Source organism: Solanum tuberosum, unplaced genomic scaffold (genome assembly GCF_000226075.1).
Source record: "Solanum tuberosum cultivar DM 1-3 516 R44 unplaced genomic scaffold, SolTub_3.0 scf00371, whole genome shotgun sequence".
Classification (NCBI taxonomy): domain Eukaryota; kingdom Viridiplantae; phylum Streptophyta; class Magnoliopsida; order Solanales; family Solanaceae; genus Solanum; species Solanum tuberosum.
This window is the reverse complement of record NW_006239294.1, coordinates 513154-535847: the sequence shown is the minus strand read 5'-3', so window position 1 is coordinate 535847 and position 22694 is coordinate 513154. Positions and strand designations below refer to the sequence as shown.

General features: G+C 33.3%; 4 protein-coding genes across 4 annotated transcripts; all 4 read right to left on the bottom strand.

Annotated features, from left to right (window-relative positions):
* Nucleotides 1-2294: 2294 nt before the first annotated feature.
* On the bottom strand, nucleotides 2295-3166 carry LOC102593204 (fasciclin-like arabinogalactan protein 12). The gene has a single exon (XM_006361750.2). It carries the CDS (start codon nucleotides 3114-3116, stop codon nucleotides 2397-2399), a length of 720 nt encoding a protein of 239 aa, XP_006361812.1. The 5' UTR covers nucleotides 3117-3166; the 3' UTR covers nucleotides 2295-2396.
* Nucleotides 3167-4593: 1427 nt separating this feature from the next.
* Nucleotides 4594-5428, bottom strand: LOC102596500 (fasciclin-like arabinogalactan protein 12). The gene has a single exon (XM_006361760.2). The coding sequence runs from the start codon at nucleotides 5400-5402 to the stop codon at nucleotides 4659-4661; it is 744 nt and encodes a 247-aa protein (XP_006361822.1). The 5' UTR covers nucleotides 5403-5428; the 3' UTR covers nucleotides 4594-4658.
* Nucleotides 5429-9512: 4084 nt separating this feature from the next.
* On the bottom strand, nucleotides 9513-11169 carry LOC102592860 (serine carboxypeptidase-like 50). Its single transcript, XM_006361749.2, has one exon. It carries the CDS (start codon nucleotides 11044-11046, stop codon nucleotides 9673-9675), a length of 1374 nt encoding a protein of 457 aa, XP_006361811.1. The 5' UTR covers nucleotides 11047-11169; the 3' UTR covers nucleotides 9513-9672.
* Nucleotides 11170-11869: 700 nt separating this feature from the next.
* LOC102592524 (dnaJ protein P58IPK homolog) lies at nucleotides 11870-17134 on the bottom strand. Its single transcript, XM_006361748.2, has 9 exons — nucleotides 16886-17134; nucleotides 15844-16009; nucleotides 14812-15013; nucleotides 14559-14719; nucleotides 14342-14435; nucleotides 13693-13905; nucleotides 13447-13527; nucleotides 12593-12811; nucleotides 11870-12333 (listed from the first exon to the last, which is right to left on the bottom strand). Exons 1-9 carry the CDS (start codon nucleotides 17016-17018, stop codon nucleotides 12145-12147), a joined length of 1458 nt encoding a protein of 485 aa, XP_006361810.1. The 5' UTR covers nucleotides 17019-17134; the 3' UTR covers nucleotides 11870-12144.
* Nucleotides 17135-22694: the final 5560 nt, after the last annotated feature.

Below are 22694 nucleotides of genomic sequence, written 5' to 3'. Positions count from 1 at the left end.
TAAAAGGTAAGGTAAATGATAAAGTACGATTATTAAATAATAAGTAAAGAAATAAAATAAGGTAACAGTACGATCACACTAAATCAGTCGTTACATAAAATGAGATTTTTGTTGTTAGCTGAAGTATTAATCCTATAATTTTATATATTTGGTTATTATATTATTTCATTATAGTCATGGTTCCTTTTTCATTAATGATTTCTTATGTTTTCCATAGAATTTTGATTTGATTTTTTATTTTTATTTTTCTCTTTAAGTAAAAATATATCGAAAATAACTTTTATACCTCTTCTAAGATAGAATAATATCTATGTACTCTCTATTTTCGACAACAGAACTTTCATCTCCAAGCTTCCAAGCTCTTCTCATTAGTGGTTTAGAAATTAATTAAGTAATATTTCAAAAGAAAACACGTATTTCACTTTTAAGAAAAAAAATAGAATTATATGAATGGCAACTACTTTACAAATTTGAAAACTTATCTTATCAAGCTAATCAAAAATTATTTCAATACATAATCAAATAGGAGTAATATTTTATTTTATTTAAAAAAAAATCATATCCAAACGATATCTTCTTTTTGTTCCCCTCAATTGTATGTCTTAAAATATCAAATCATCCAAAAACAAAGAGAGATAAAAGCAACAATGATGTCGTTGATAAAAGCAACGGTATCTTCTTCTTTAGATATCTCTATTTTACTTTCACCATTCAATTATTTTTACGAAGCTGATTGTTTGAATGGATTTATAATTTATGATTTATAATTATGATTTTTATTATCAATGATAAGAAAAAAATTACATAAATACACAACTTAAGATATTATAATCTCTAAAATTCTTTATTATTTTGAAAAAAATACAAAAATCTCCTCTCGAATACATCCCATTAAGTAAAATATCATTTACAATGTATCGGACAGCCAAGAAATGTATCCGAGAACAATGAAAAATCCAGAATGAATTGAGAAAAAATTTGGAATAAGATGTAATTAGCTCTAAAATGTATGCGATTTATGTACTTCATATTAATTATAATTCATAAGTTATATGAATAATTGAACAATACGTACAAGTTTTGCTCATTCAAACTTGTGAACAATTTGTACCAAAGTGATGCTTGCTCGATATTTGTGAATAAGATGAGCTTTAGCCCATCCAAACATACTTGTGAATAATTTTGGAACCAAAGTTGGGGTTTTAGATGTGAAGTTAGGCTATAGTTGTTTTAAATAACTATTATCAAGTCTAAATTTCAAACAAGTTGAAGTTAGGTTATAGGAATTCTCAATGTTTATATCGTTCCATTTAAACTCATATAATTTTTATTATATGTACTTGACAAAATATCTCACATGGGAAGTAAGTCAGATAATTTTTATTTTTTTTGTATAACAACAAACAGAATGAGAAAAGGGCATAAATAAAAATAATACTTCATCCGTCCCAATTTATGTGGTTCTTTTTCGATTTCGAGATTCAAACAAGTCTACCTTTGACCGTGAAAATTTCATATATTTTTTAATTATTTTGAATTGTCAATTATTGTGATTTATAATACTTTTTACGTAGATTACAAATATATAAATTTCAATTTAAAATAATTGAAGATTCTACACACAAATTTTTGATCAAACGTAAACAGTTTGACTCTCAAAAAATGAAAAGTGCCACATAAATTGAGACGGAACGGCGGAAATATAAAGTAGGAAAACAAGGGGGCCTATATATATGTGGACTGTGGTTCCTTTAATATTCTTTGGTGGAGGTTGCACAATAAAACAATAAAGATTCTACAAACATGATAAGAATTACATAATATGTCTATTTTTCATAAAACTAATAAAAGATTCTACAAACATGAGAAGAAATATACATAATATGTCTATTTTTCACAAAAAATAGAGTGGACAACTACAAGTGGAATTGATGTTGAATTTTCTCTTCCCTTAAATTATCACTTTTTGACTCACCATTGGTATTACTAAAAGAATTTCCAATTAAAAAAAATTAAATGTATAAAGAAGTCAAGAAAATTTAATATCTACTATCTAACATGTATATATAAAAAGTATACAACGTTAATTTTCCAACGAAAGAAATTCATATACCCCTAACTCCACAACAAACATACACTTTCCTTATAGATCCAACATATCCTTATGGTTTGCCCTTATAGGATTTGGTCGCTCAAGATCTTTGATCTTTATTCAGACTCGATAAAATATAATCCACTATAACTTTTTTGTTATATACCTCTTGAATACAAATACCAAACTAATAACCAAGATCAATTCTTGAAAAAAAAATATATAACACTCAAAATTCATTTCCAATGAAATATAGGTAAAGAATCACAAGCATACATGCACACAAATACTAACATGATCATATTTATAAACTCGAAAAAAATGCAGTAGAAAACAAGAAAAGGAAAATCCCCCCTTTGTACATTCCTTGAAACAGAGAAGTAGCAGAGGAAGCATCTTGTTTTGATGATGAATCAGAGGATCCTGCTTTCTTTTTCCGCGTTATAGGTGTTGGTGCTGGTGCTGGTGCCGGAGGAACAAAGAATTGTAAAGGAAGAAGGACATTGTCTACTTGATAAATAGCCAATTGGTTATCAGTATATATTGTATTTGAAATACTTGTATTCACAATTCCTGTTGTAATGTTAACTGAACTTCCTATTGTTGTTATATTTATTGGAAACTCTCTATCTGTTGTTCCTCCAGCCTGTGTTCTTAAAGGGTTGCTAGCAGTTTGGAATTGAGTGAGTGAATAGTATGTAGGAAGGATATGGAATTGGATAAGTTCAGCTTTTTGTTGATCAGTAAACGAGTTCAACGTGCCTGCTTTCATGTTTAAGAATGCATTATCTGTTGGCACAAACATTGTGATCCCATTGTTGGAATTGTTGAGTTGTGAGGTGATTTCATTGAGTTGTTGTGTGTTTTGTAGTAGACGGATGAACGTTGAGCATTGGCCTGCTTTTTCGAGGATCTTTGTCACGTTTAATGGAGGTGGTGGAGCTGGAGCTGGAGCTGGAGCTTGTGCCAAAATGCCAATGCATTTCAAGAAAAAAAAGAACAAGATCAAGAAAATGTGCTTCATTTTTTTTTTCTTTTTTTTTGGTTGAATTTGTTAGATGTTGTGGAGGAAGAGTTGTGTAATGTGTTATTTATATGTTGAGAGGGTAGATTTCTTGTTTTGAAAACAATGAAAGAAAAAGGTTTGTGGGGTATTTTGATGGAAGAAAATTGAGTGTAAAGTTAGGTGAAAGAGTATAATTTAAGGTGAGAAGGAACATCATATGTTTTGATAAGCTCAGAGCAGCTGCTAGTTTGCTTCTGATGGGAGGAAAAACAGCTGGGAATAATGGAGGTGAGTTATTGTGGGATGGGAGTGTCGGAGCAATGGTAAAGTTTTTCCTGTGTGATTATAAGCTATGATGCTCGGACTGTATAATATCAAATGTGCGTCAGATCCTTCAAAAATGGTAGTCCATTTTTTTTTAATTTATGTGTTCTAGCTATTGTTTGGAAAGTAAAAAATGGTTCTTTCTTTTATCATAACTTTTTCAAGTACTTTTTAAATATTTGAAGTGTTAATTTGGCTTATAGTACTTGTTATGTAGTTTGCAAATATTTTAGATTTTATTTCAAAAAATAATAATTAGAGATTCTTACGCCTGAACTCACAAAATTAGTTAATCTGATCCTCATATTCTGAATCAAGTCAAAATAAATTAAAATAAATACATATTTAGGAGGATAAAACACAAGTTCAAGAACATTTTTGGTGAGTCTTAGCAACATAGCTTATAGGTCATGGGAATCAACCTTATCTCCCTTGGGTTGGGTTGGGTGTGACCCTTCTTCGGATCCTATGTGAACGTGGAATACTTACGTGTATCGGGCTGCCATTTTTGTCAGATACTAAAAGGATCCTATGGGAAAAAAATATGCAAATGCAATCATAAATCATTATTTATGGTTATGGTGGGACAGGAGGGCTAATTAAGATGTAATTTCAACAGTCACAAACTCACAATTAACAAATTATTGGTACAACTAATGAGATTAATGTAAGATTACAACTTGTAATCCATCAGACAATTGCTTTTTTGGTTATTAGGTATGTGTTTTGCAATTCAAATGCATGATAAATATAACACTGCACAGGTAGGTACGCACAACGTCTAATATCCATCTTATACTTGAACTATTTGCAAGCGGGAAAAGGGTCAAATTTACCCGTGATCTATATGAAATGGTCCAAATTTGTCATCCGTTAATATTAGGGGTCAAATGTGTCCTTGCAATTCCTAAAATGGACTAGATTTGCCTTTGTTTTCACTGTTGGAAGCTTAACACATGGTGAATGCCACGTGTCCCTCTTGTTGAGTCATACTTTTTTAAACGAACGAAAAATATGCACCTTCCGTATAGTTTAGGGGCAAATTTGACCTGACATTATCGGGTGTTAACTATCACCATTTGAAAATAAGCTCAAATCTTGTCCATGCATTATGGTAATAGATTATACACTAATGTTTTAGGATAATAATTTTTGCTAATGTATCAAACCAAACCAAAATTACAATTGAATGGAATAACAACAATGCATCCATAACAATAGCAAAACTTCAGCATATTAGCTCACATATACAAAACCAAACACAGCCAAGAAGAAGAGAAGTCCGCGAGGGGAGTTGATTACACCAGAAGAAACAGAGGAAACAGAGTCAGAATCCGACGAATCATCATTCTTTGTAGGCGTAGGTGGTGAAGGAGCTGGTGTTGGTGCTGGAGGGACAAAGAATTGCAATGGTAGAAGTACTTTGTCCACTTGATAAATAGCTAGTTGACTATCAATGTAAATCGTATTCGAGATACTTGCATTGACAATTCCAGTTGTTATATTCACTGAAGTTCCATTTGTTGTTATATTGATAGGGAATTCGCGGTTGCTAGTCCCACCGGCTTGTGTTTGGACCGGATTGCTAGCTGTCTGGAACTGTGAAAGTGAGAAGTATTGAGGGAGAACATGGAATTTGATCAGTTCTGATTTCTGTTGATCATTAAAAGAGTTCAAAGTACCTGCTTTCATGCTCAAAAATGCATTATCTGGTGGTACAAATATAGTGATGCTGTTGGAGTTGTTGAGTAATGATGTTATTTGGCTGATCTCTTGAGTTGTCTGTAACAAACGATTAAACGTCGAACATTGTCCTGCCTTTTCTAGGATTTTTGTTACGTTAGTCGGGCCAGGTGGTCCCGGAGCAGGAGCCGTAGCTCGAGCTGGTGGTGGAGTTGGAGATGGAGATGGACCTTGAGCCAAAATGCCAATGCAGTGGAGAAACAAAAAGAGAAAGGTTGACACTAAGTTGTGCTTCATATTTCTTCTTTTGGTTTAAGCTTAAGTTGAAATTTCTCTGGTTGTAGCAAAAGAAGAATGCACTACTTATATAATGAGGGCGTGACTTAGTGGTCAATGAAGTGCATGGTTCTCAAGTTTAAATCTTACCGGAGACAAAAAAAACACTAGGAAATTTTTTTCCATCTGTCCAAGTCTTGGTAGTCTAAGTTGCCCAATACTTGTGATGATAGGAGGTAACAGGTATTTCGTGGATGCGCGCAAACTGACCCAGACACTGCAAGCATCAAAACAAAACAAAACAAAAAAAAAAGAGAAAAGGATGGAATAAAGGTAGTGGGGTATTGGGATGAAAGTAAAATGAAGGTGATGTTTGGTGAAAGGTTACATGTAAGGTGAGCAAGTGGATTAATAAGATTTTGATGATGTTATAGCAGCTTCTGTTTATTTGCTTATGATTGAAGGTAAACAAGATGGGAAAAAGTGAGGTAAGTTTTTTCTTTGAAGTTGTGAATCCCATTCTATATTGTAATTTTTTAAAATGGTTTCCCACCTGGTCTGGTATTCACATTGGGACTCGACTAGATCAAAATTTGCACGGAAAGTTCCATATTAGGTAAAACACTTTCTAACAAAGACAAATCTAGGAATCGAATGTGATCGAGGTCTATTGTGATTTCTGCTAGGGTGCAATCCTCAATTGCTAATCATAATTGATACAAATGGTGGGACAAGATGGCTAATTTAGTTGCAACATCATTGGTCACAATCAAAAATATATTGGTACAACTAATGATAATGTAAATGAAATATAACAAAGATTATATATCAATTAGTTGGCAATGATTTTTGCAATATCAATGCATGACAAGATAGCACAACCAAAATTTAACAGCTAAAGGTGGAAGGAAATACTCATAAGTTTGTCACTCTAACAGGGAGACATTACAACTACGCCTCGATTCCAAACAAATTCATTAGAAAGAGAAGTTGAATTACATGATCGTAAGTGATTTAGGTGAGATGAAGCTCTCTGCCTAAACAATTCCTTGCTTAATGGTAACACATGAACATTGAGGGCTTAATCGGCGAAATGGTCCTCTAGATGTAATGAATTTAGAACAAATACATCCGAGACGTTTGCAGTGTAGTAACACTTGACAATCCGCAAACATATATTTTGGTCTCATTGAATGAAAAAGATTAGTATCTCGTAGTTTAATAAAGTTAGTTCAAGAACCAATCCATCACAAGAACAATGTATTGTAACATTCTTTGGTTTGCAGCTCGAAGGCCAGTCAAGCTTTTGTTGATCCTCAACCACTTGAACCATCGATAATGAAGAAGTAGAGAAGTTATACAGATCATTCTCATTATAGAATGATTCGGTAATAAGAAATTTTTGGGAATTTTGGTCACTCCTGGAATGAATATAATGTTTCATCCTAAAGTATCAATGATTAATGAGTTCCAAAATTCTGAAACACATTTGAATCTAAGAAGAGACCGCACAAGTAACCTGCTGAGGATGTCCGTCAATACTTCCTCTAGTAAGTAAATTCCTACGACCTATATAGGACAAGTAGAATACATGGAGTATATCAAAACGAAGAAATATTAAAAAAAAGAAAGCTACAACAACTAGAGTTAGTTCAAAACAAGTTTTCAAGCAAGAATACCACTCAACAATTGTAGTTCCAACAATTGTGTAACGACTAATTTGGTGTAATCACATTATTATCTTAATATTTTATTTTTTCTCATTTTGTGTACCGTCCCTATTTTTCTATTATTGATGCATGACATGACATTATGTAATAACTAATAACAGAGAGTATAGAATCTATCCAAACGTTGTATTCATTAAAACAATAAAGTACACTACAATACAACATAATGCAATACAATATGAAATAATACGTAACAACAATCCAATAAGTTATTGGGAATAACAATTGAAGTCAATTCTAAGTAAGTAACAACACCCTGAAATCAGAACTCACCTTTGGTTGAAAAGATTAGTTTTTTTTGTATTTACAATGGATTTCTTCTTCTGTATCTTTGCTAAATTTCTATGGCGATTGGAGGATACATACGACTTCTTCCTCTTCTGTGCCATCTTTCTCAAATGCTAGGGTTTGTCTTTTTCTTTTTCTTATAAAGAAGATACAAAAGCCCGTGCAAACACGAACCCAATATATATTACTTACTTTATTTGTCTCAATTTATGCACGGGTGAGCCCAATATATGTTATCTCAATTTATGTGACACAATTGGAATCAATCAAATTTTTATATGATTTTTAAATATTCAGCTGGTCTTGCTAGACAAAGATGGTACAAGATTAAGCACATTGTTACTTAAATGAAGTACATTGATGATCATGCATTAGCTACAAAAGGATTATACTTCAAATTTAAGTTGTCACTTCACTCTAGCTATTTCTGGAGGTAGACATATAGTGTATAATTGATTATGTGAACCGGTATACATCATTCAATTAACTACGCCTTTATCTCAAACAAGCTAGTATAGAAATGAGAAAGTAAGTAGAAACAATATCAGAAGAACATGAACTTCTCTTTTCTCTCAACCACCTGGAAACCCTCCTTCAAAGTGGAACCTAATTCACACAGATGTTGTCTTTGACACTTCAAAGATCTTGTACCAACCCGTCGGTTGGCTCAACTTCAAAGATCTCTCAGACATCATCACTGTTTCACGCATATCTATGTTGCTTCGACTCCGGTGAGAATCTAGAGGTCGGATTTTTCATCACATAGATTCTAGAATTCGGGTTTATGGATCCGTGTGTGAATACAGTCCTGAGATACGACTGATAAATGCATATTATGACATATATAAGTATATAAAGGGTAGAGACATGCGCGAAGCATCTTACATTTCACGCAGGTCTAAGGAAGGCAACCGCATCAATAGTTGGTTACATGACTCGAACCCGTGACCTATAGGTTACACAGTGACAACTTCATGGTTGCTCTAAGATTCCCCTTTGAAATATAATAGTAGATAATTTGATTAATTAAAAAGTTGTTGAACTAAGATTAATAATCTCTCTGTCCAATTTATGTGACACCCTTTTCTTTTTAGTCAATTTAAAAAAGAATGACATATTTCCTTATTTGGCAAAAATATCCACAAAGATGTACTTACTCTATCCATTTTTAGTTGTCATGTTGCGCTTTTCGAAAATCAATTTGACTAATTTTCAAAGTTAAATTAGATTAAATTAATTTAATATTTTAAATAAAAAATTTAGATATTCAAAAACTATACGAAAGTACTATAAATTGCAATTTTTTTGCATATCAATATGATGAAAAAATATATCGTAAAATGTTAGTCAAAGTTTTTTCGTTTGACTCTAAAAAAGGAAATCATAACAACTAAAAGTGGACGAAGGGAGTACTCTTCTATTTAAAAATTCATTAATTTTAAAGATAGTTTTGGAATTCTTCTCATATTTCTTAAATTCCGGCTCAATCAAACTACATCACACAAGATATCTCATTAACAGCAAAACATGTTCCTCATACTAAATACAACCTATATATATGGCATAAAACCCAAAAAAGTAAACCAAATACCCAAATCAATCTATACTTCTTGGTCATCTATGTAGTTAAAGCACCAAAGGTAAGTTGACTAAATCTGGTGTGGATCCAACACCCACACAAATAATGTTGGATCGACACGGGTGCGACAAGGATTTTGAAGGGTCCCAACAACATAGACAAATATTCATATCCTACATATGAGTACTGCAGATTATTTGATATCCTGATTAAGGCTAAAAAGATAAATCTCTAGAGGAAGGCTCACAGATATAGATCGATATTTGGATTCATACGCAGACAAGCAACAGTAAATCGCTTGAGCAAAACACATGCTATGGTGAATCATGATTTGTTTTTCTTTTCTATGTTGACTCTTGGGTCACATTTATCAAAAAGCTTCAGCAGGGGCATATTGAATATCACAAACCTCCACAATTTACTATTTTTTAAAATCACATCTATCCTATGGAACAAGTACCTGTAACTGTAGTGCATCTGAATTGTTAGGATGCAACATTTTTTAGTTGTTCATTCCAGGAAAACAAAAAGATATCGAGAATGAACCAGCACGGGGAGCAAGATAAATTATTGATAGCGAAATGCACTCCAAACATTTATCTGAAAGGTTTACCACAACAACATAAAACTCAAATTTGTAGGAAGTCATAGTACAACTAACACTTACACAATAGTAGGACATGCCACAAAGAAGTCAAAGTGATTTACCCATATTGCTGGGCTTTTGCTTGAGCCTTGTGGCGAACAATCCCTTTTCCAATACCCAACCTTCGATCATCGCCTGAGAATTCACTGCCTGGTCGGTAGGCACAAGATGACCTGCGTTCATTACCACAGCATGGGTCAAATTCTCCCACTTCTGCACATATCCAGCTAGCTCGTCATTCACTCTCCAAACATTCCGCTCCGCCTCCAAAAACTTTCCAATTCCCTCCCACTTCATCTTCTTCATCCATGCCTCAGTTGACACCACTCCATCTCTCAAATCACACTGCCCCTGGTATAACAACACCTTAGTATTCTTAACCAAGAACTCCACCATGTACCTCACACTTTTCATCACATCCTCGTGCAACACTTTGCCTACTAAATCACTGCATATATCGAAAACTATCGATTCTCTTGCATTTAGAGCCCTCTTAATCTCTACATTGCTTAAAAATTTAGCCACCAATTCATCTTCATAAGGTTTTAGCTTTCTAAAATCATATAAAGTCGCAAGCCCTGTCATATTACTCAACGTATTCAACACCCTTGATCTAGCACTCGTTGCCTCGCTCCAATTGCCATTTTTCGTAAGTCTAATTGCTTCCATTTGAAGTTTCTCCAATTGTGTCTTTTGCTTCTCATTGATCAATCCAGAATAGTAAGCATTTACAGCATGAGTGCCCACTTGAGCTTCCGGATCTGTCAGTCCATTCCCAATAGCAACCCCAGCTAAATTCAACCGTCGCGATTTAGGCAAACCCTCATTCTTTTTCAGTGTATAGTATCCAAATCCAGGTACATATTTTCCAGCATAACTTTCACCAGTAAGATAAATTGGTCGATTTTCAAATAACTTATCTAATGCAACAAACTTCCTTGTAGCAATAAAAAGATGTTTAGCAACATCATGTTGGTTTCTTGGTATCTCTTCTGGATTTGAAGCAATACTAAATCCAGTTCCAATAGGATTATCAAGAAAAAGTACCCCAAATACACGATTCCAAGAGCCAGGATTAGGTTCGAGCGAAAGGTGTTCGACGTTATGCCTCAGAGAAGACGAAACACGAAAAGGGCCAAGTTCATAAAAGTTTCCAAGCATGGAAGAGCATCCAGGACCACCTTGAAGCCAAATGATAATTGGGGTTTCAGAAAGATTCATTCTTGGTTTCTGGGCTTCATAGTAAGTGTAAAAAATGGCTGAACCAGTTGTTGAGTTAACTGTTAAGTACCCAGATTTTGTTGGCAGGGCTTCTTTGGGAAAAGAAGATTGCAGAGTCACTGCTGATGATGATGAGGAATAGAGACTGGTGAATAACAAGATGAGCAGAAAAAGGTGAAGTTTTTCTGGTTTGGAACCCATGGATGGAAAGCTTCAACAAAGGGCATTGACCTTTGTCACTGATAAAGTAGAGGTACTAAAGATCAAATCTTTTTACAAGTAATTTATTGTTGTGCAACTTGTCCATAAGTACTAGGCAAATATACTTTTTTTTGGAGAAAAGTATTCCTTCTTAGGTACATTTTATATTGCTACAAAATTTAGCACTTTTATAATACTCAAATCATCAACTTATAGTCTTTGTTAATGAATATTTTTTAAGACGATTAAATCATATTCATCTTGTTTGATTTATTTCATATAAGGATTATGCGCAAATTTCTAAAATATGTATATGTTTTAAGTATTTGAAATCCTTTTCCTCAAGTAAATTATATAGATTGTGGCATCTTACAATTGTTTGAACTGCATGTTCAATAAGCTTTATGTCAATATAAATTTATCATGTCACTTGATCATTGTTTCTACGTCATCATGTTTTATGAGATGTAGAGTTCATATTATCACAATCTTTTGCAACTTTGTACACTATATTGTCAATAATACTTTCTTATCGATTCACTAGATATAACTTCGTGTCTAACCATAGATATTTAAATACTCCTGAAAAATTAAACGTAAGTGAAGTTTGAATTGAAGTTTCAAAATATATTTGACCATAGTTTTTGAAAACATGTCACCTCCTTTTTATCTTTTTTCTTTTTTGGAAAAAACATGAAACATGCTTTCGGGAAAACATAAAACATGGCTAAATACTTTTTGAAAAAACATGAAACATAACTCATATCCATAAGTTTTAAAAATTATCGAAAGAATACCCATAAGTTTGACACATAATAGCACATCATCCTAAAATTATAACACTATTTCGAATCATTTAACTTGGTTTCAGAATAACACTATTTGAGAATGTAACTACATCAGTTAGCAAGTTACAAAATGGACCTGTTTAATTGATCCAAATAATTCTCCTTAAAGCTACGGCTAAAAAAGGGAGAAAAAAATGGTATCTGCAAAGCAAAAACTTCTTGGGAATGAGTATAAGAAGAGCCTACTGTACTTTATGCTATGCATCCCTTGCAGCAACCATGAGAGGAGTACAAACGAACGCCATGGAGGTCAAAAATGGAATCCGCCAAATCCCCCTCCCCCACCGCCTCCACCTGGAAATCCTCCTTCAAAGTGGAATGTGTACTGCTGCCCTCCTCCACCGAATGGGTTGAATCCTCCACCACCCATCCCTGAACCCATGTCTTCAATGTCTTCCCCTTGGTCATATCGTGTACGTTTTTCCTCATCCCCGAGAACCTGTTAAGAGATACGTAACATTCAGACAAATACTGTCAGAATTTTCTTTAACAGTCATATCCTCTAAAACAATATTTCACTATAACAAGTTAACAACTATGTTTTATGTGCTAATGATCTTTCATGTTATGTTATGTTATATTATATGTTTTCTATTACAACATTTTGCTGTAGCGGCCAAATACTGAGACGATTGCAAAACCAAAAAAGAACTCAACAGCTCAAACGAAAAATGATGGAAAAAAAAACAAAAACAAACCTCATATGCAGCTGCTATTTCACGAAACTTATCTTCTGCTTCTTCTCTGTTGTCAACGTTCTTGTCAGGATGCCATTGCAGAGCAAGCTTTTTGTATGCCTTTTTGATCTCTGATACAGATGATGTCTTTGACACTCCCAATATCTTATACCAATCCTTCCGTTGACTCAATTTTAAAGATCTCTCAGCCCTCATCAGCACTTCACGAATATTCCTATCCTATAGAAGTGTACTTCAGATTATTTGATATCCAGATCAAAGCTAAAACGATAAACCTTGACAAAAGCGATCAAGCACGAGCACACACATTATAGATGGATTTGAATGAAAAAAAATCAGACAAGCAACAACAAATCGCTTGAAAAAAAACCCTGCGAACTTGGTTTAAGTCAAAAGGAAGGACCTCACTTAGACTTGGAGACGGTGAATCCTGATGTTTTTTTTCTTTTCATTTTCATATGCCAACTTTTTGGTCATGCCTAGTGGCAGAGCCACATGCTTTCAATCAGTGTCTATTGACACCCTTTAGTCAGAAAATTACATTGTATAGTTAGGTAAAAAAAATAATTATGTATATCTATCATATATAGACTCTTAGTGAAAATCCTGGCTCCGCCACTAGTCATGGCTATCACAAAACTTGCAAAATCTAATCCTTGTTACATGCAAAACTCAAACCCACCCACCCCTACAAAAAAAAGGATATCATATCATATATGCACAATGTGATGGCATGATTGAGTTGTCATGCCAATGTCTTCTCGCATCTTAGATGCAGTATTACTACATGAAGAAAGGTTTAAACAGCGAAAAAAATAAACAAACAAAACCACAAAAAAAAGTTGCCAACAAACCTGAGGAGATTTTTCAGCTGCTTCTTTCAAATCTGCAACAGCTCCCTCCCAATCTTCTGTTAGAAGCTTGGCTTCACCCCTCTGTAAAAAAAAATGTCCAACTCAACGATTCAAGATTTTTTATGGTGTAAAGTGTAAACTAGATATTTCTAAGCAGACAATTGGTCTAATAGAATTCGGTCATCCAAATGTCATTGACTATTTGTTTTAAGGTTGAAAAAAGTAGAAAGCAGATAGAGATAGAACCTGCACTAGAGCATCAATAAGCTCTTCATCAAGTTCAAGGGCTTCTGAACAGCTTGATATAGCATCCTTCCCCCTTCCAAGCTTCACCAAGACTTTGCACAAACCAAGATGAAGATTTACATTATGTGCAGAATGGTTGGGGTCCAACGCCAGGGCTGCTTTGTACTCCTCCACAGCAAGACGAAATTTACCTTTACTTACATTATCGTCTGCCTGCACAAAAGTTAGGGTTTGACTTTTGAGAAGCTCACATTGTAACATATCTTGGAGATATAGCAACGGGATAAAGGTCTGTACTTAAAGCTTGCTTAGATGGTTGCTACTTGCTACCTATTGTATTGTATTGTTAGTTTAAATACAACGTTTTTTTCTTATGAAGTTGTTCATTAATGGGCATCAAGAAGATGCAGAAACAGTTTAAATACAATGTGTGTTTTGATGTTACTTGAATATTATTGTATCGGATCGATAAATCTGTTTCCCATTATATGCAACAGCCGATTTGGTGTGGTCGTCGTTACCCCTTTTTTTTAATCTAAAATGTTGTATGCATCAAAACAATAGAGTACAATTCAATATAATACGATACATTATGAAACGATATGTAACAACCCTCCAAACTGTTAGGGAAAAATAGTAAAAGGCTTACGCTTTTAGTCTTTTTAAGTAAGTTTTTCAAGCCAAAATAGGCTTTCTTCAATTCCCCATGCTCTGGGTCTGAACGAAGACCTTTTTGGTAGTGCCTGCAAAGAGCACAAAAAAGTTTCTTTAGGCTCTCTTTACATCTTTATGCTACCTTTTTCATGGATTGGTGTAGTGGGAGGCAGGAAACAGTGGACCAAATTGATAGAGTTTGTAAGGCATACCTTAAGGCAACATCATGATCAGCCAGATAGTAGTAGGCACGGCCTCGTAGAAGTAAAGCCTCCAGATTATCCTCATCCTCTTTAAGTATAAACCCCGCCTCGGATATGACACCTGAATAATCTTTATCTGCTAGTAATAGCTTCACCTTAAGGAGTTTGGCCTAGAAATTCACAAATAAAAGACATCATCATTGGTGTAACACTTAATGGTTACACATGAAGTTACATCAATAATACACTATTGAATGAATACCTTGGAGCATGCTGGAGAGAAAACTAGTACGACTTTATCAATATACTCCAATGCTTTTTTAATGTCACCTGTGTCCAACAGGTTGGTAGCTGAATCAAGAGCACTCTTAGCTTGGTGCATCTGAGAAAGCTCCTTCTCTGCAGCTGAGTCTCTTGGTTTCATCTCCAGAAACTTTTTGTAGCTTGTTTCCGATTCCTCGTATCTACATTAGCCCAAAATTTTTTGTTATCCTAAATTATATATTTTTCACACAAGAGCTTACCGGTAGAGACAAGGTCCGACATGCTTGAATGCTAACTAATCAGAAACAAGACTTGTGGATCACAGATACATTTATGCACCATGCAAAAGTAAATAATCCACAACACCCAAGGGTGTGGCGTAGTTGTCAATGAAGTGGGTTGTAAATATGAGGTCTCAGGTCCAAACCCAGCTTAGACAAAAAAACACTAGGTGATTCTTCCCATCTGTCCTAGCCTTGGTGATAGAGTTACCTGGTACCTAGTGGGAGGTAACAGGTATCCCATGGAATTAGTCGAGGTGCACGAAAGCTTGCCTCGGTTTATCAAAAAAAAAAAAAGTAAATAGTAATTGAGATAGTAGGTTACTCGAGCAAGATGCCAATGAAATGAAGAGGTACAGGAGTTGACCCTGGGAAACATTAATTTTGAGGATATACTAGAATATTCAAGCTGCGGAACCTAATGCTAATGGTTGTTACCATATTCACACCTAGATACAGAGATACCTCGAACCCAGGTTGTTTCTGGATTAGATGAATAACAAATCTAGGCTATAGAAATTAAATGGTTCACCGTTATTGTTGAAGACTACCCTATTAAAAAGAAATATCATTGTAATTCTTCAGTGTCCAAAAGCTGCACAACATTAAATGGAAGATAATAGGAAGTGTCTACAAAAATATGTCCACATACATCAAACAAGCTTATATCAGGAAGACCCTCACTAGAATCAAGACATACATGACACTAGAGCTGGTACAAGAAAAACAAAAGGAAATTTGATCTCAACCTGCACAACTGACGAAGGAGAGATGCACGGTGCCAATACGCCTCTGAAAGTGCTGGGTCTGCCTCTATGGCTGAATTTAGATCATTAAGTGCCTCACTGTATTTCTTAACTTTTACATTTTGTGTTACTCTCTCAAACAATGCAGCAGCATCACCAGGTTTGGTGTCTACACATCATGAGTAGCAAAAGTATCAGGAGAACAGTAAGTGCCAGTTCAATTACAAGACAAAAAAACACTATCCTAACTAGATAGATAGAGAATAATATTCATCAGTTCTCCTGATATAGTTCTCACTCACTACTGCAGGACCTAAGATTGGCACAGTTGACCCTTCTGTCTAACTTTTTATTACTCCCTCCATTTCAATTTGTTTGCCTTACTTTCCCTTTTACTCCATCTAAACGAGAATGTTTTTTTTCTTTTTTGGCAACTCTTCAGTTCTAACATTCCACATAACACCTTTCACCTTTTAAGACTACAAGATTAAACAACATTTTGGTGCATATCTATAATCTAACACAAACTCTATGTCAAGTCAAAACTAGACAAACATATTGAGACAGAGGAGAAGTACTAACGTTCTCATCTAAATTGGTGTCACACATCCTCATTATCAACATTAAAAAGAATATAAAGAATGCAAATCTTAGAGGTTAACGACAACCAACCAAAACCCAATTGACAGCAAAGACTACTTCCTCAGTCTCATATTACCTAGCAATGCCCCAATTCATCGCGAAAAAAGTTCTTCTTCACTACTAATTTCTTTCAACAATTAAAGTTACGATTTTTACACTTTCCAAGTAGAAATTAGACACAAATGGATTCACCAACTCATATACAATAGCAATATGCATTCAAGATACAATGTTAACAAATTCCCTTACCACAAAGCTCAAATCTTGAAAGTTTAAAATCCCCAAATCAACTGTCACTATTAAAAATCGCACAAATCTGAATAACCCAAATTTACAGCTAACAAAAAATCGAAAACCCCAAATCAAAATCAAACAAAAATAATCATAAATATTTGATTTTTACCTAAAGCAGATACGAGGGGTTGAAGGAAAAAAAGTTGGCAGGCGAATATAAAGTTGAGTATCATTGCTGAAAACAAGAAACCCCTCCATGCCACAAGATCAAAGCTCCATAGCTTCATCAATGGCTCCATCATTCAACTTTTCAATTCACCTATAGATACATACAATATATATGTATGTATAATTTTCAAGAAAGATATATAGATTTGTGTTTTTCTTGGACAATTGAAGTTTTATTTGTTGTGTTGGAAGTGACAAAAGGGTTCAAAGGTTGCAAGGATTCTTGTGTCATTACACGTTAGATTAGCCTATCAGTGTCTTCCACGTGTCCTTGATTTAGGTGGGTACGTGGGCTGGTCCAATGAGAGATGGACACGTCGGATTTTGCTATGTGCTTTTTCTTTAGGAGAGTTAAATTTAATTTGTTTTAGTAACAATGATTAAAAGAAAATAAGAAGTCGTACTCCCTGCGTGTATCTTTACTTGGTAACTATACTAAAATAATTGTTCAATAATATTTGTTTTGTTTGAAAAATTAAGAGATAATTTATATTTTGTATCTATTTTATTCTTGCTATTAAATTCTATTCAATATCTAATACATTTACCAAAGCATTAAATTTAATATATTCAAAAGATAATGCAGTAATATTATCTCTATTATTTATTTTTTGGAAAGGGTCAAAACTACCCTTAAATTATTCGAAATAGCTTATATATACCCTTAAACTATATTTCGGCTCAAAATACACTTCTCGTCAAACTATTGGGCCACACCTACCCTTCTAGTTAACGGAAGTATCCATGTGTGTGTTAAATGCCACATGGATGCCACATGTGCACGCCAAACAGACCCCACCTCCACATAGACGACTACGGAAAATGGTCAAAACTATCCTTAAACTATTCGAAATAGCTTAAATATACCCCTAAACTGTATTTCGGCTCAAAAATACCCTTTCCGTCTAACTATTGGACAACACTTGTCTTTCTGTTTAACAAAAACATCCATGTGTGTGCTAAAATGCCACATGGACTCCACATGTGCACGCAAAACACACCCCACCTCCACATAGACGACTTAAAGTCCTAATTTCACTCTTTTCCCCCTCATTTCATCCTGAAAAGTATATATTGAACCAAAAATAGAAAAAAACATTTGTGGAAACTTGTATACGTAACCGAATGAAGTAGAGAAATTGCAAATTGACGACCATTACAAATACAATAAAAGAAACGATCTAAGGTATAATATAAACACACTCATTTTAATTAATCAATTAACACTAATTTATTATTTTAATTTCTCTTAATAAATTAATTTGTTTAAACAAATCTTAGCGAAGCTTTCTTGTTGATTCAACTCACGGCCATGGCGCAAAATATCAGTTGCCGTAAGAGACCTAATATACTTATCACCGAAACTCCAGGCACATGAAGCGATTACGACAGCTTCCCTGGCGGTGGTGACTGAGCTCTGCCACATCAACGTCGGCGATTTCGTTAATGAGGAAAACTTGACGAATGGATGGGATGACACCTTCGATTGCTACTACATCAACAAAGACCTAGTAAGTCTTTATAGATTTCTTAATTAATTTTTTTTTTTTACCAATTACCCTATTTTTGTTCAAGTTTTGAGTTTTTGTGGTCCCTAAACCAAAAGATGCTCTAAATGATTGTTAAGGAAGTTTTAGATTTTATGGAAAGTTCAAGAAACATTCAATATAATAGATGATTTAAGGATTAGATAGCTGAATTAATTTGAATTTTGTTTAAGTTGTGATCTTCAAAGTACATCATATTAGTATCGGAATAAAATGAAATTGAATTGAGTCAATGTATATATCATCATATATCATATATATACCAAACAAAATTATATACCTAAGAGAAGGTATTATAGAAAGAAAAAGGAATTTAAAAAATCTAAGCCAACAGAAAAATGCAAATGCTATAATTGTGGCGAAGAGGGTCATAAAAGTTATGAATGTAACAAGAAAAAAGTAAAAATATCAAAAATTGATAGAATAGAAATTGATTCTGATTTAGAATCAATAAAATCATTTGGAAGTGAAGATTTCTTTGAAGAGATTTATCAAGAATATTCAACAAGTTCAGAAGAATCCGAATGAACAAAGAAATCGAAAAGAAAGAAGAAAATTCAGTTAAAATACTTGAAACTGAAGAAGATAAAAAAGGATATGATCTTAAAGCTACCTTTGATGGAGAAATATTTAAAAGAATTCAAGGATTAAAGCTAAATCTTAAAACAGAAGATAATCTGTTAAATAGAATGCAAAAATATTTTGTAAGAAATAAAATTTTCTATCATGAATATTAGGAAATAGAAAAGGTTATAGAAATTACTTAGACCACAGGAAAACATAAATTAAATCTTTTGACTAAACCCATGATCGATCAGATCCTTAGAAAATTTTCCGAAAAGAAAAGGAAGAAAATGAACTATGTCCATTTAGGAGGCATTCAAATATTAGTTAAATCAACCTTCAAAGAAGGAATTAATTGTCCTATAGTCATCAATCTTTCTGATGAAAGGTTTATAAATGCAAGAGAAGGAAATCTTGGTACAGTAGAAGGAAACCTAGCCTACACCAAGCTCCTATTCACCTATTACCCAAGGTATTGTATTTCACTCAAAGATGATGATTTTAATGATGCACTGAGTTTACATTTTCAGATCAAAAGAAAAGATCTATTTAAACCAGGTAATCATATAATGAGTATCTATTACCAAGCCTTGTACACAGTTACAAATTCAAATTATGGAAAGGTTTATAAAAATAAAGAAATGATCGAAATAGATCAAGAATGTGCAGGAATAGCACGAATTGTTGAAGCAGAAATTCAGCAAGCTCAAATTCCAGACGAATATGAGATTCAGTTTGGGAAAACACAAGAAATAGGAAGTTCTAGCAATCCTAGACTTTCAATAGAATATGGAAGAAATTCTATTAGAAAGAGTATATCTAACAAATATCCTACAAAAATTCTAGAAATTTCAAATACTATTAGAATAAAAGGAAGAATTTTCAATGGAATTGAATGGAAAATTCAAGGAATCTTGATACAAACAGGAACAACAGCTAACCATGTAAAAGGTATTATACTAGATGGACTATCAATATACGAAGGAAAACAATATAATTATAAAACCTTCGAAGGAAATAACTTTAGTTGTAAAAATATGGTAGATTTACCAATACAACTAGATACAATAAGAATAACAATTCCCTGTTATATTACAAATCATGAAAGTGATCAGGATTTAATCTTAGGAAATCTTTTCCTAAATAGTATAGAAGATTATAGTATAGGAAAAAATGGCATAGAAATATCATACAAAGGTGAAGCTTGTTTCATACCAAAGATGTAAATGCCAAAAGAAACTATTTTTAAGGTTTCAGTTTTCATAGAAATAACCTTCTATGATACTAAGATAACAACCTGTTGTCAAATAGATAATGGATCTGAAGCAAGTCTAGCAAAATCTTTTTTAATAAAAGATTGGGACATAAATGAAAATAATATAGCTATGATTGGAATCACAGGAGATAAAGAAAGACTTTCTAAGTCTAAAGAGAAAGTAGAAATAATTTTAGGATCAAAGATTGTTTCTATAAATAAATTATTTGCTTATGATAAACTGGAAACAGATTTATTATTAGGAAATGACTTTCTACAACAATTTCAGGATTATCATCAGACCTTATATATGATAAGCCTTAAAACCCCTTGTGGACATTTTATTAAGGTTCCAAGGAAACAAAATCCTTACATTATAGAAAAGGATAAAAAAAAAGAAAATACTTAGAAAATCTAAGAAGAATCTCTTGTAAGTGCCTTAATCTAGAAAGAATTAAAGAAAACTTACAAAAATCATATGGCGAAAATCCCCTAGAAAAATGGGAACAAAATCAAGAAAGAGCAACTTTAACATTAAAAGATCCGAGCATAATTATTCGGGTAAAACCCATGCTCTATAACGAGGATGATAAAATTGAATTTAAGGTTCAAATAAAAGAATTACTTAATCTAAAGTTAATAAGAATGAGTAAAAGCCCTCATAGCAGCCCAGCTTTTATGGTAAGAAACCATGCAGAAATAAAAAGAGGTAAAGCTCGAATGGTCATAAACTATAAAGAGCTTAATAAAAATTGTTTATTTGATGGATATTTCATTCCAAATAAAAATAATCTTATCAACCTTGCAAAAGGTAAAACTTATTTTTTCAAAATTCGTTTGCAAAAGCGGATTTTGGCAAGTAAAATTGGCAGAGGAATCTATTCTGTTGACTGCATTTAGTACACCTAATGGTCATTATGAATGGTTGGTGATGCCTTTTGGATTAAAAAATGCACCACAAATTTTCCAAAGAAAAATGGATAAAATATTTTCTGAAAAAGAATTTTTAATAGTCTATATAGATGATATATTAATATGTTCTAGAACATATCAAGAACATTTGGCACATCTGAAAGAGTTTTCAGAAATCTTTTTAAAAAATGGAATTATTTTAAGCCAGAAAAAGGCAGAAATAAATAAAAATGAAATAGAATTCTTAGGACTGATAATTTCAAAAAATGGAATAGAATTCCAATCACACATCTCAAAAAAGATTGTGGAATTTCCTGATAAATTAACAACAAAACAGGAAATACAAATTTTTTTAGGATGTCTCAACTATGCAGGAGAATTTATTCCTGACTTAGCAAAAAAGAGAAATATCCTACAAAAATTAATAAGAAAATCCAATAGGATTGGATGGAATGAAGAACACACTACCTGTGTTAAACAACTAAAAGAAGAATGCTCTAAGTTACCAAAACTTAGATTACCAGAACCAGAAGATAATTTAATATTACAAACAGATGCTTCAGATTATCATTGGGGAGCTTTATTGCAAACAGATTTAAATGAAATTTGCAGGTACACAAGCGGTACATTCAATGATGCAGAAACTCGATATTCTACTAATGAAAAAGAGTTATTGGCAATTGTTAAAGGGATTAGAAAATTCTCAACTTTTCTTTTACCAAAACAATTCATAGTTAGAACTGATAACACACAGGTGTCAGGTCTCATATTCAATAAACTTCCGTCAGAACCTCAATATAGAAGGTTGCATAGATGGCAAGTTTTATTATCTTTCTATACCTTTAAGATAGAATATATTAAAGGAACTGACAACTTTTTTGCAGATTTTTTTTCAAGAAATGTCCAATATGGACAATCGAACCCAAATCCTAATCAATAGGATATATGACAAAATGCAAATCGTGGCTGAGTCCATTGATAATAAGAGCCAAAGGTTATTTAACATTAGAGATAACTTGATAAACTTGACTGAGTAGGCAAAAAACTTGCAATTCGAACTCAATCAGCTCAGCAATGAACAAGATGAAAACATGAGCAAATTTTTGCTCCTATGTGAACATTTGGACACATGTCCAAAAAGGAATTCAAATCCAACAGGGAATATTACTCCCAACAAAGTGGCAGGAGATGTCCCACTAGCACTTAGTGCCAAAAACATCTCGACGGTAAGCACAGATATGCCAATTCCCAAGTCGAAAGACGAAGGAAACAGCCGGGCAAATGAAGCTTCATCTTCAAAAGAAGAGAAAAGCTCATCCTCAGCAACAATTGAAAAAACTATTTCTGGAAAACCAGAAAAAATTGCTAACAAAGTTCCATCCGTAACAAAAGTTTTTTTTTCTTTTCAGGTTGGCAAGCAAAATCCAAAAGAAGAAGAATATCTTAAATTTACAAAAGATATTTATAATCTC

What these genes read in the sequence shown, in the direction of transcription:
- LOC102596500 (XM_006361760.2), bottom strand. Translation starts at nt 5,402, where the DNA reads ATGAAGCACAACTTAGTGTCAACCTTTCTCTTTTTGTTTCTCCACTGC.
- LOC102592860 (XM_006361749.2), bottom strand. Translation starts at nt 11,046, where the DNA reads ATGGGTTCCAAACCAGAAAAACTTCACCTTTTTCTGCTCATCTTGTTA.
- LOC102593204 (XM_006361750.2), bottom strand. Translation starts at nt 3,116, where the DNA reads ATGAAGCACATTTTCTTGATCTTGTTCTTTTTTTTCTTGAAATGCATT.
- LOC102592524 (XM_006361748.2), bottom strand. Translation starts at nt 17,018, where the DNA reads ATGATGGAGCCATTGATGAAGCTATGGAGCTTTGATCTTGTGGCATGG. An exon ending in TCTCTCCAGCATGCTCCAAG is followed by an intron (nt 14,720 to 14,811) that starts GTATTCATTCAA and finishes GTGAATTTCTAG; the next exon opens with GCCAAACTCCTTAAGGTGAA. An exon ending in AAATAGCAGCTGCATATGAG is followed by an intron (nt 12,334 to 12,592) that starts GTTTGTTTTTGT and finishes ATCTCTTAACAG; the next exon opens with GTTCTCGGGGATGAGGAAAA.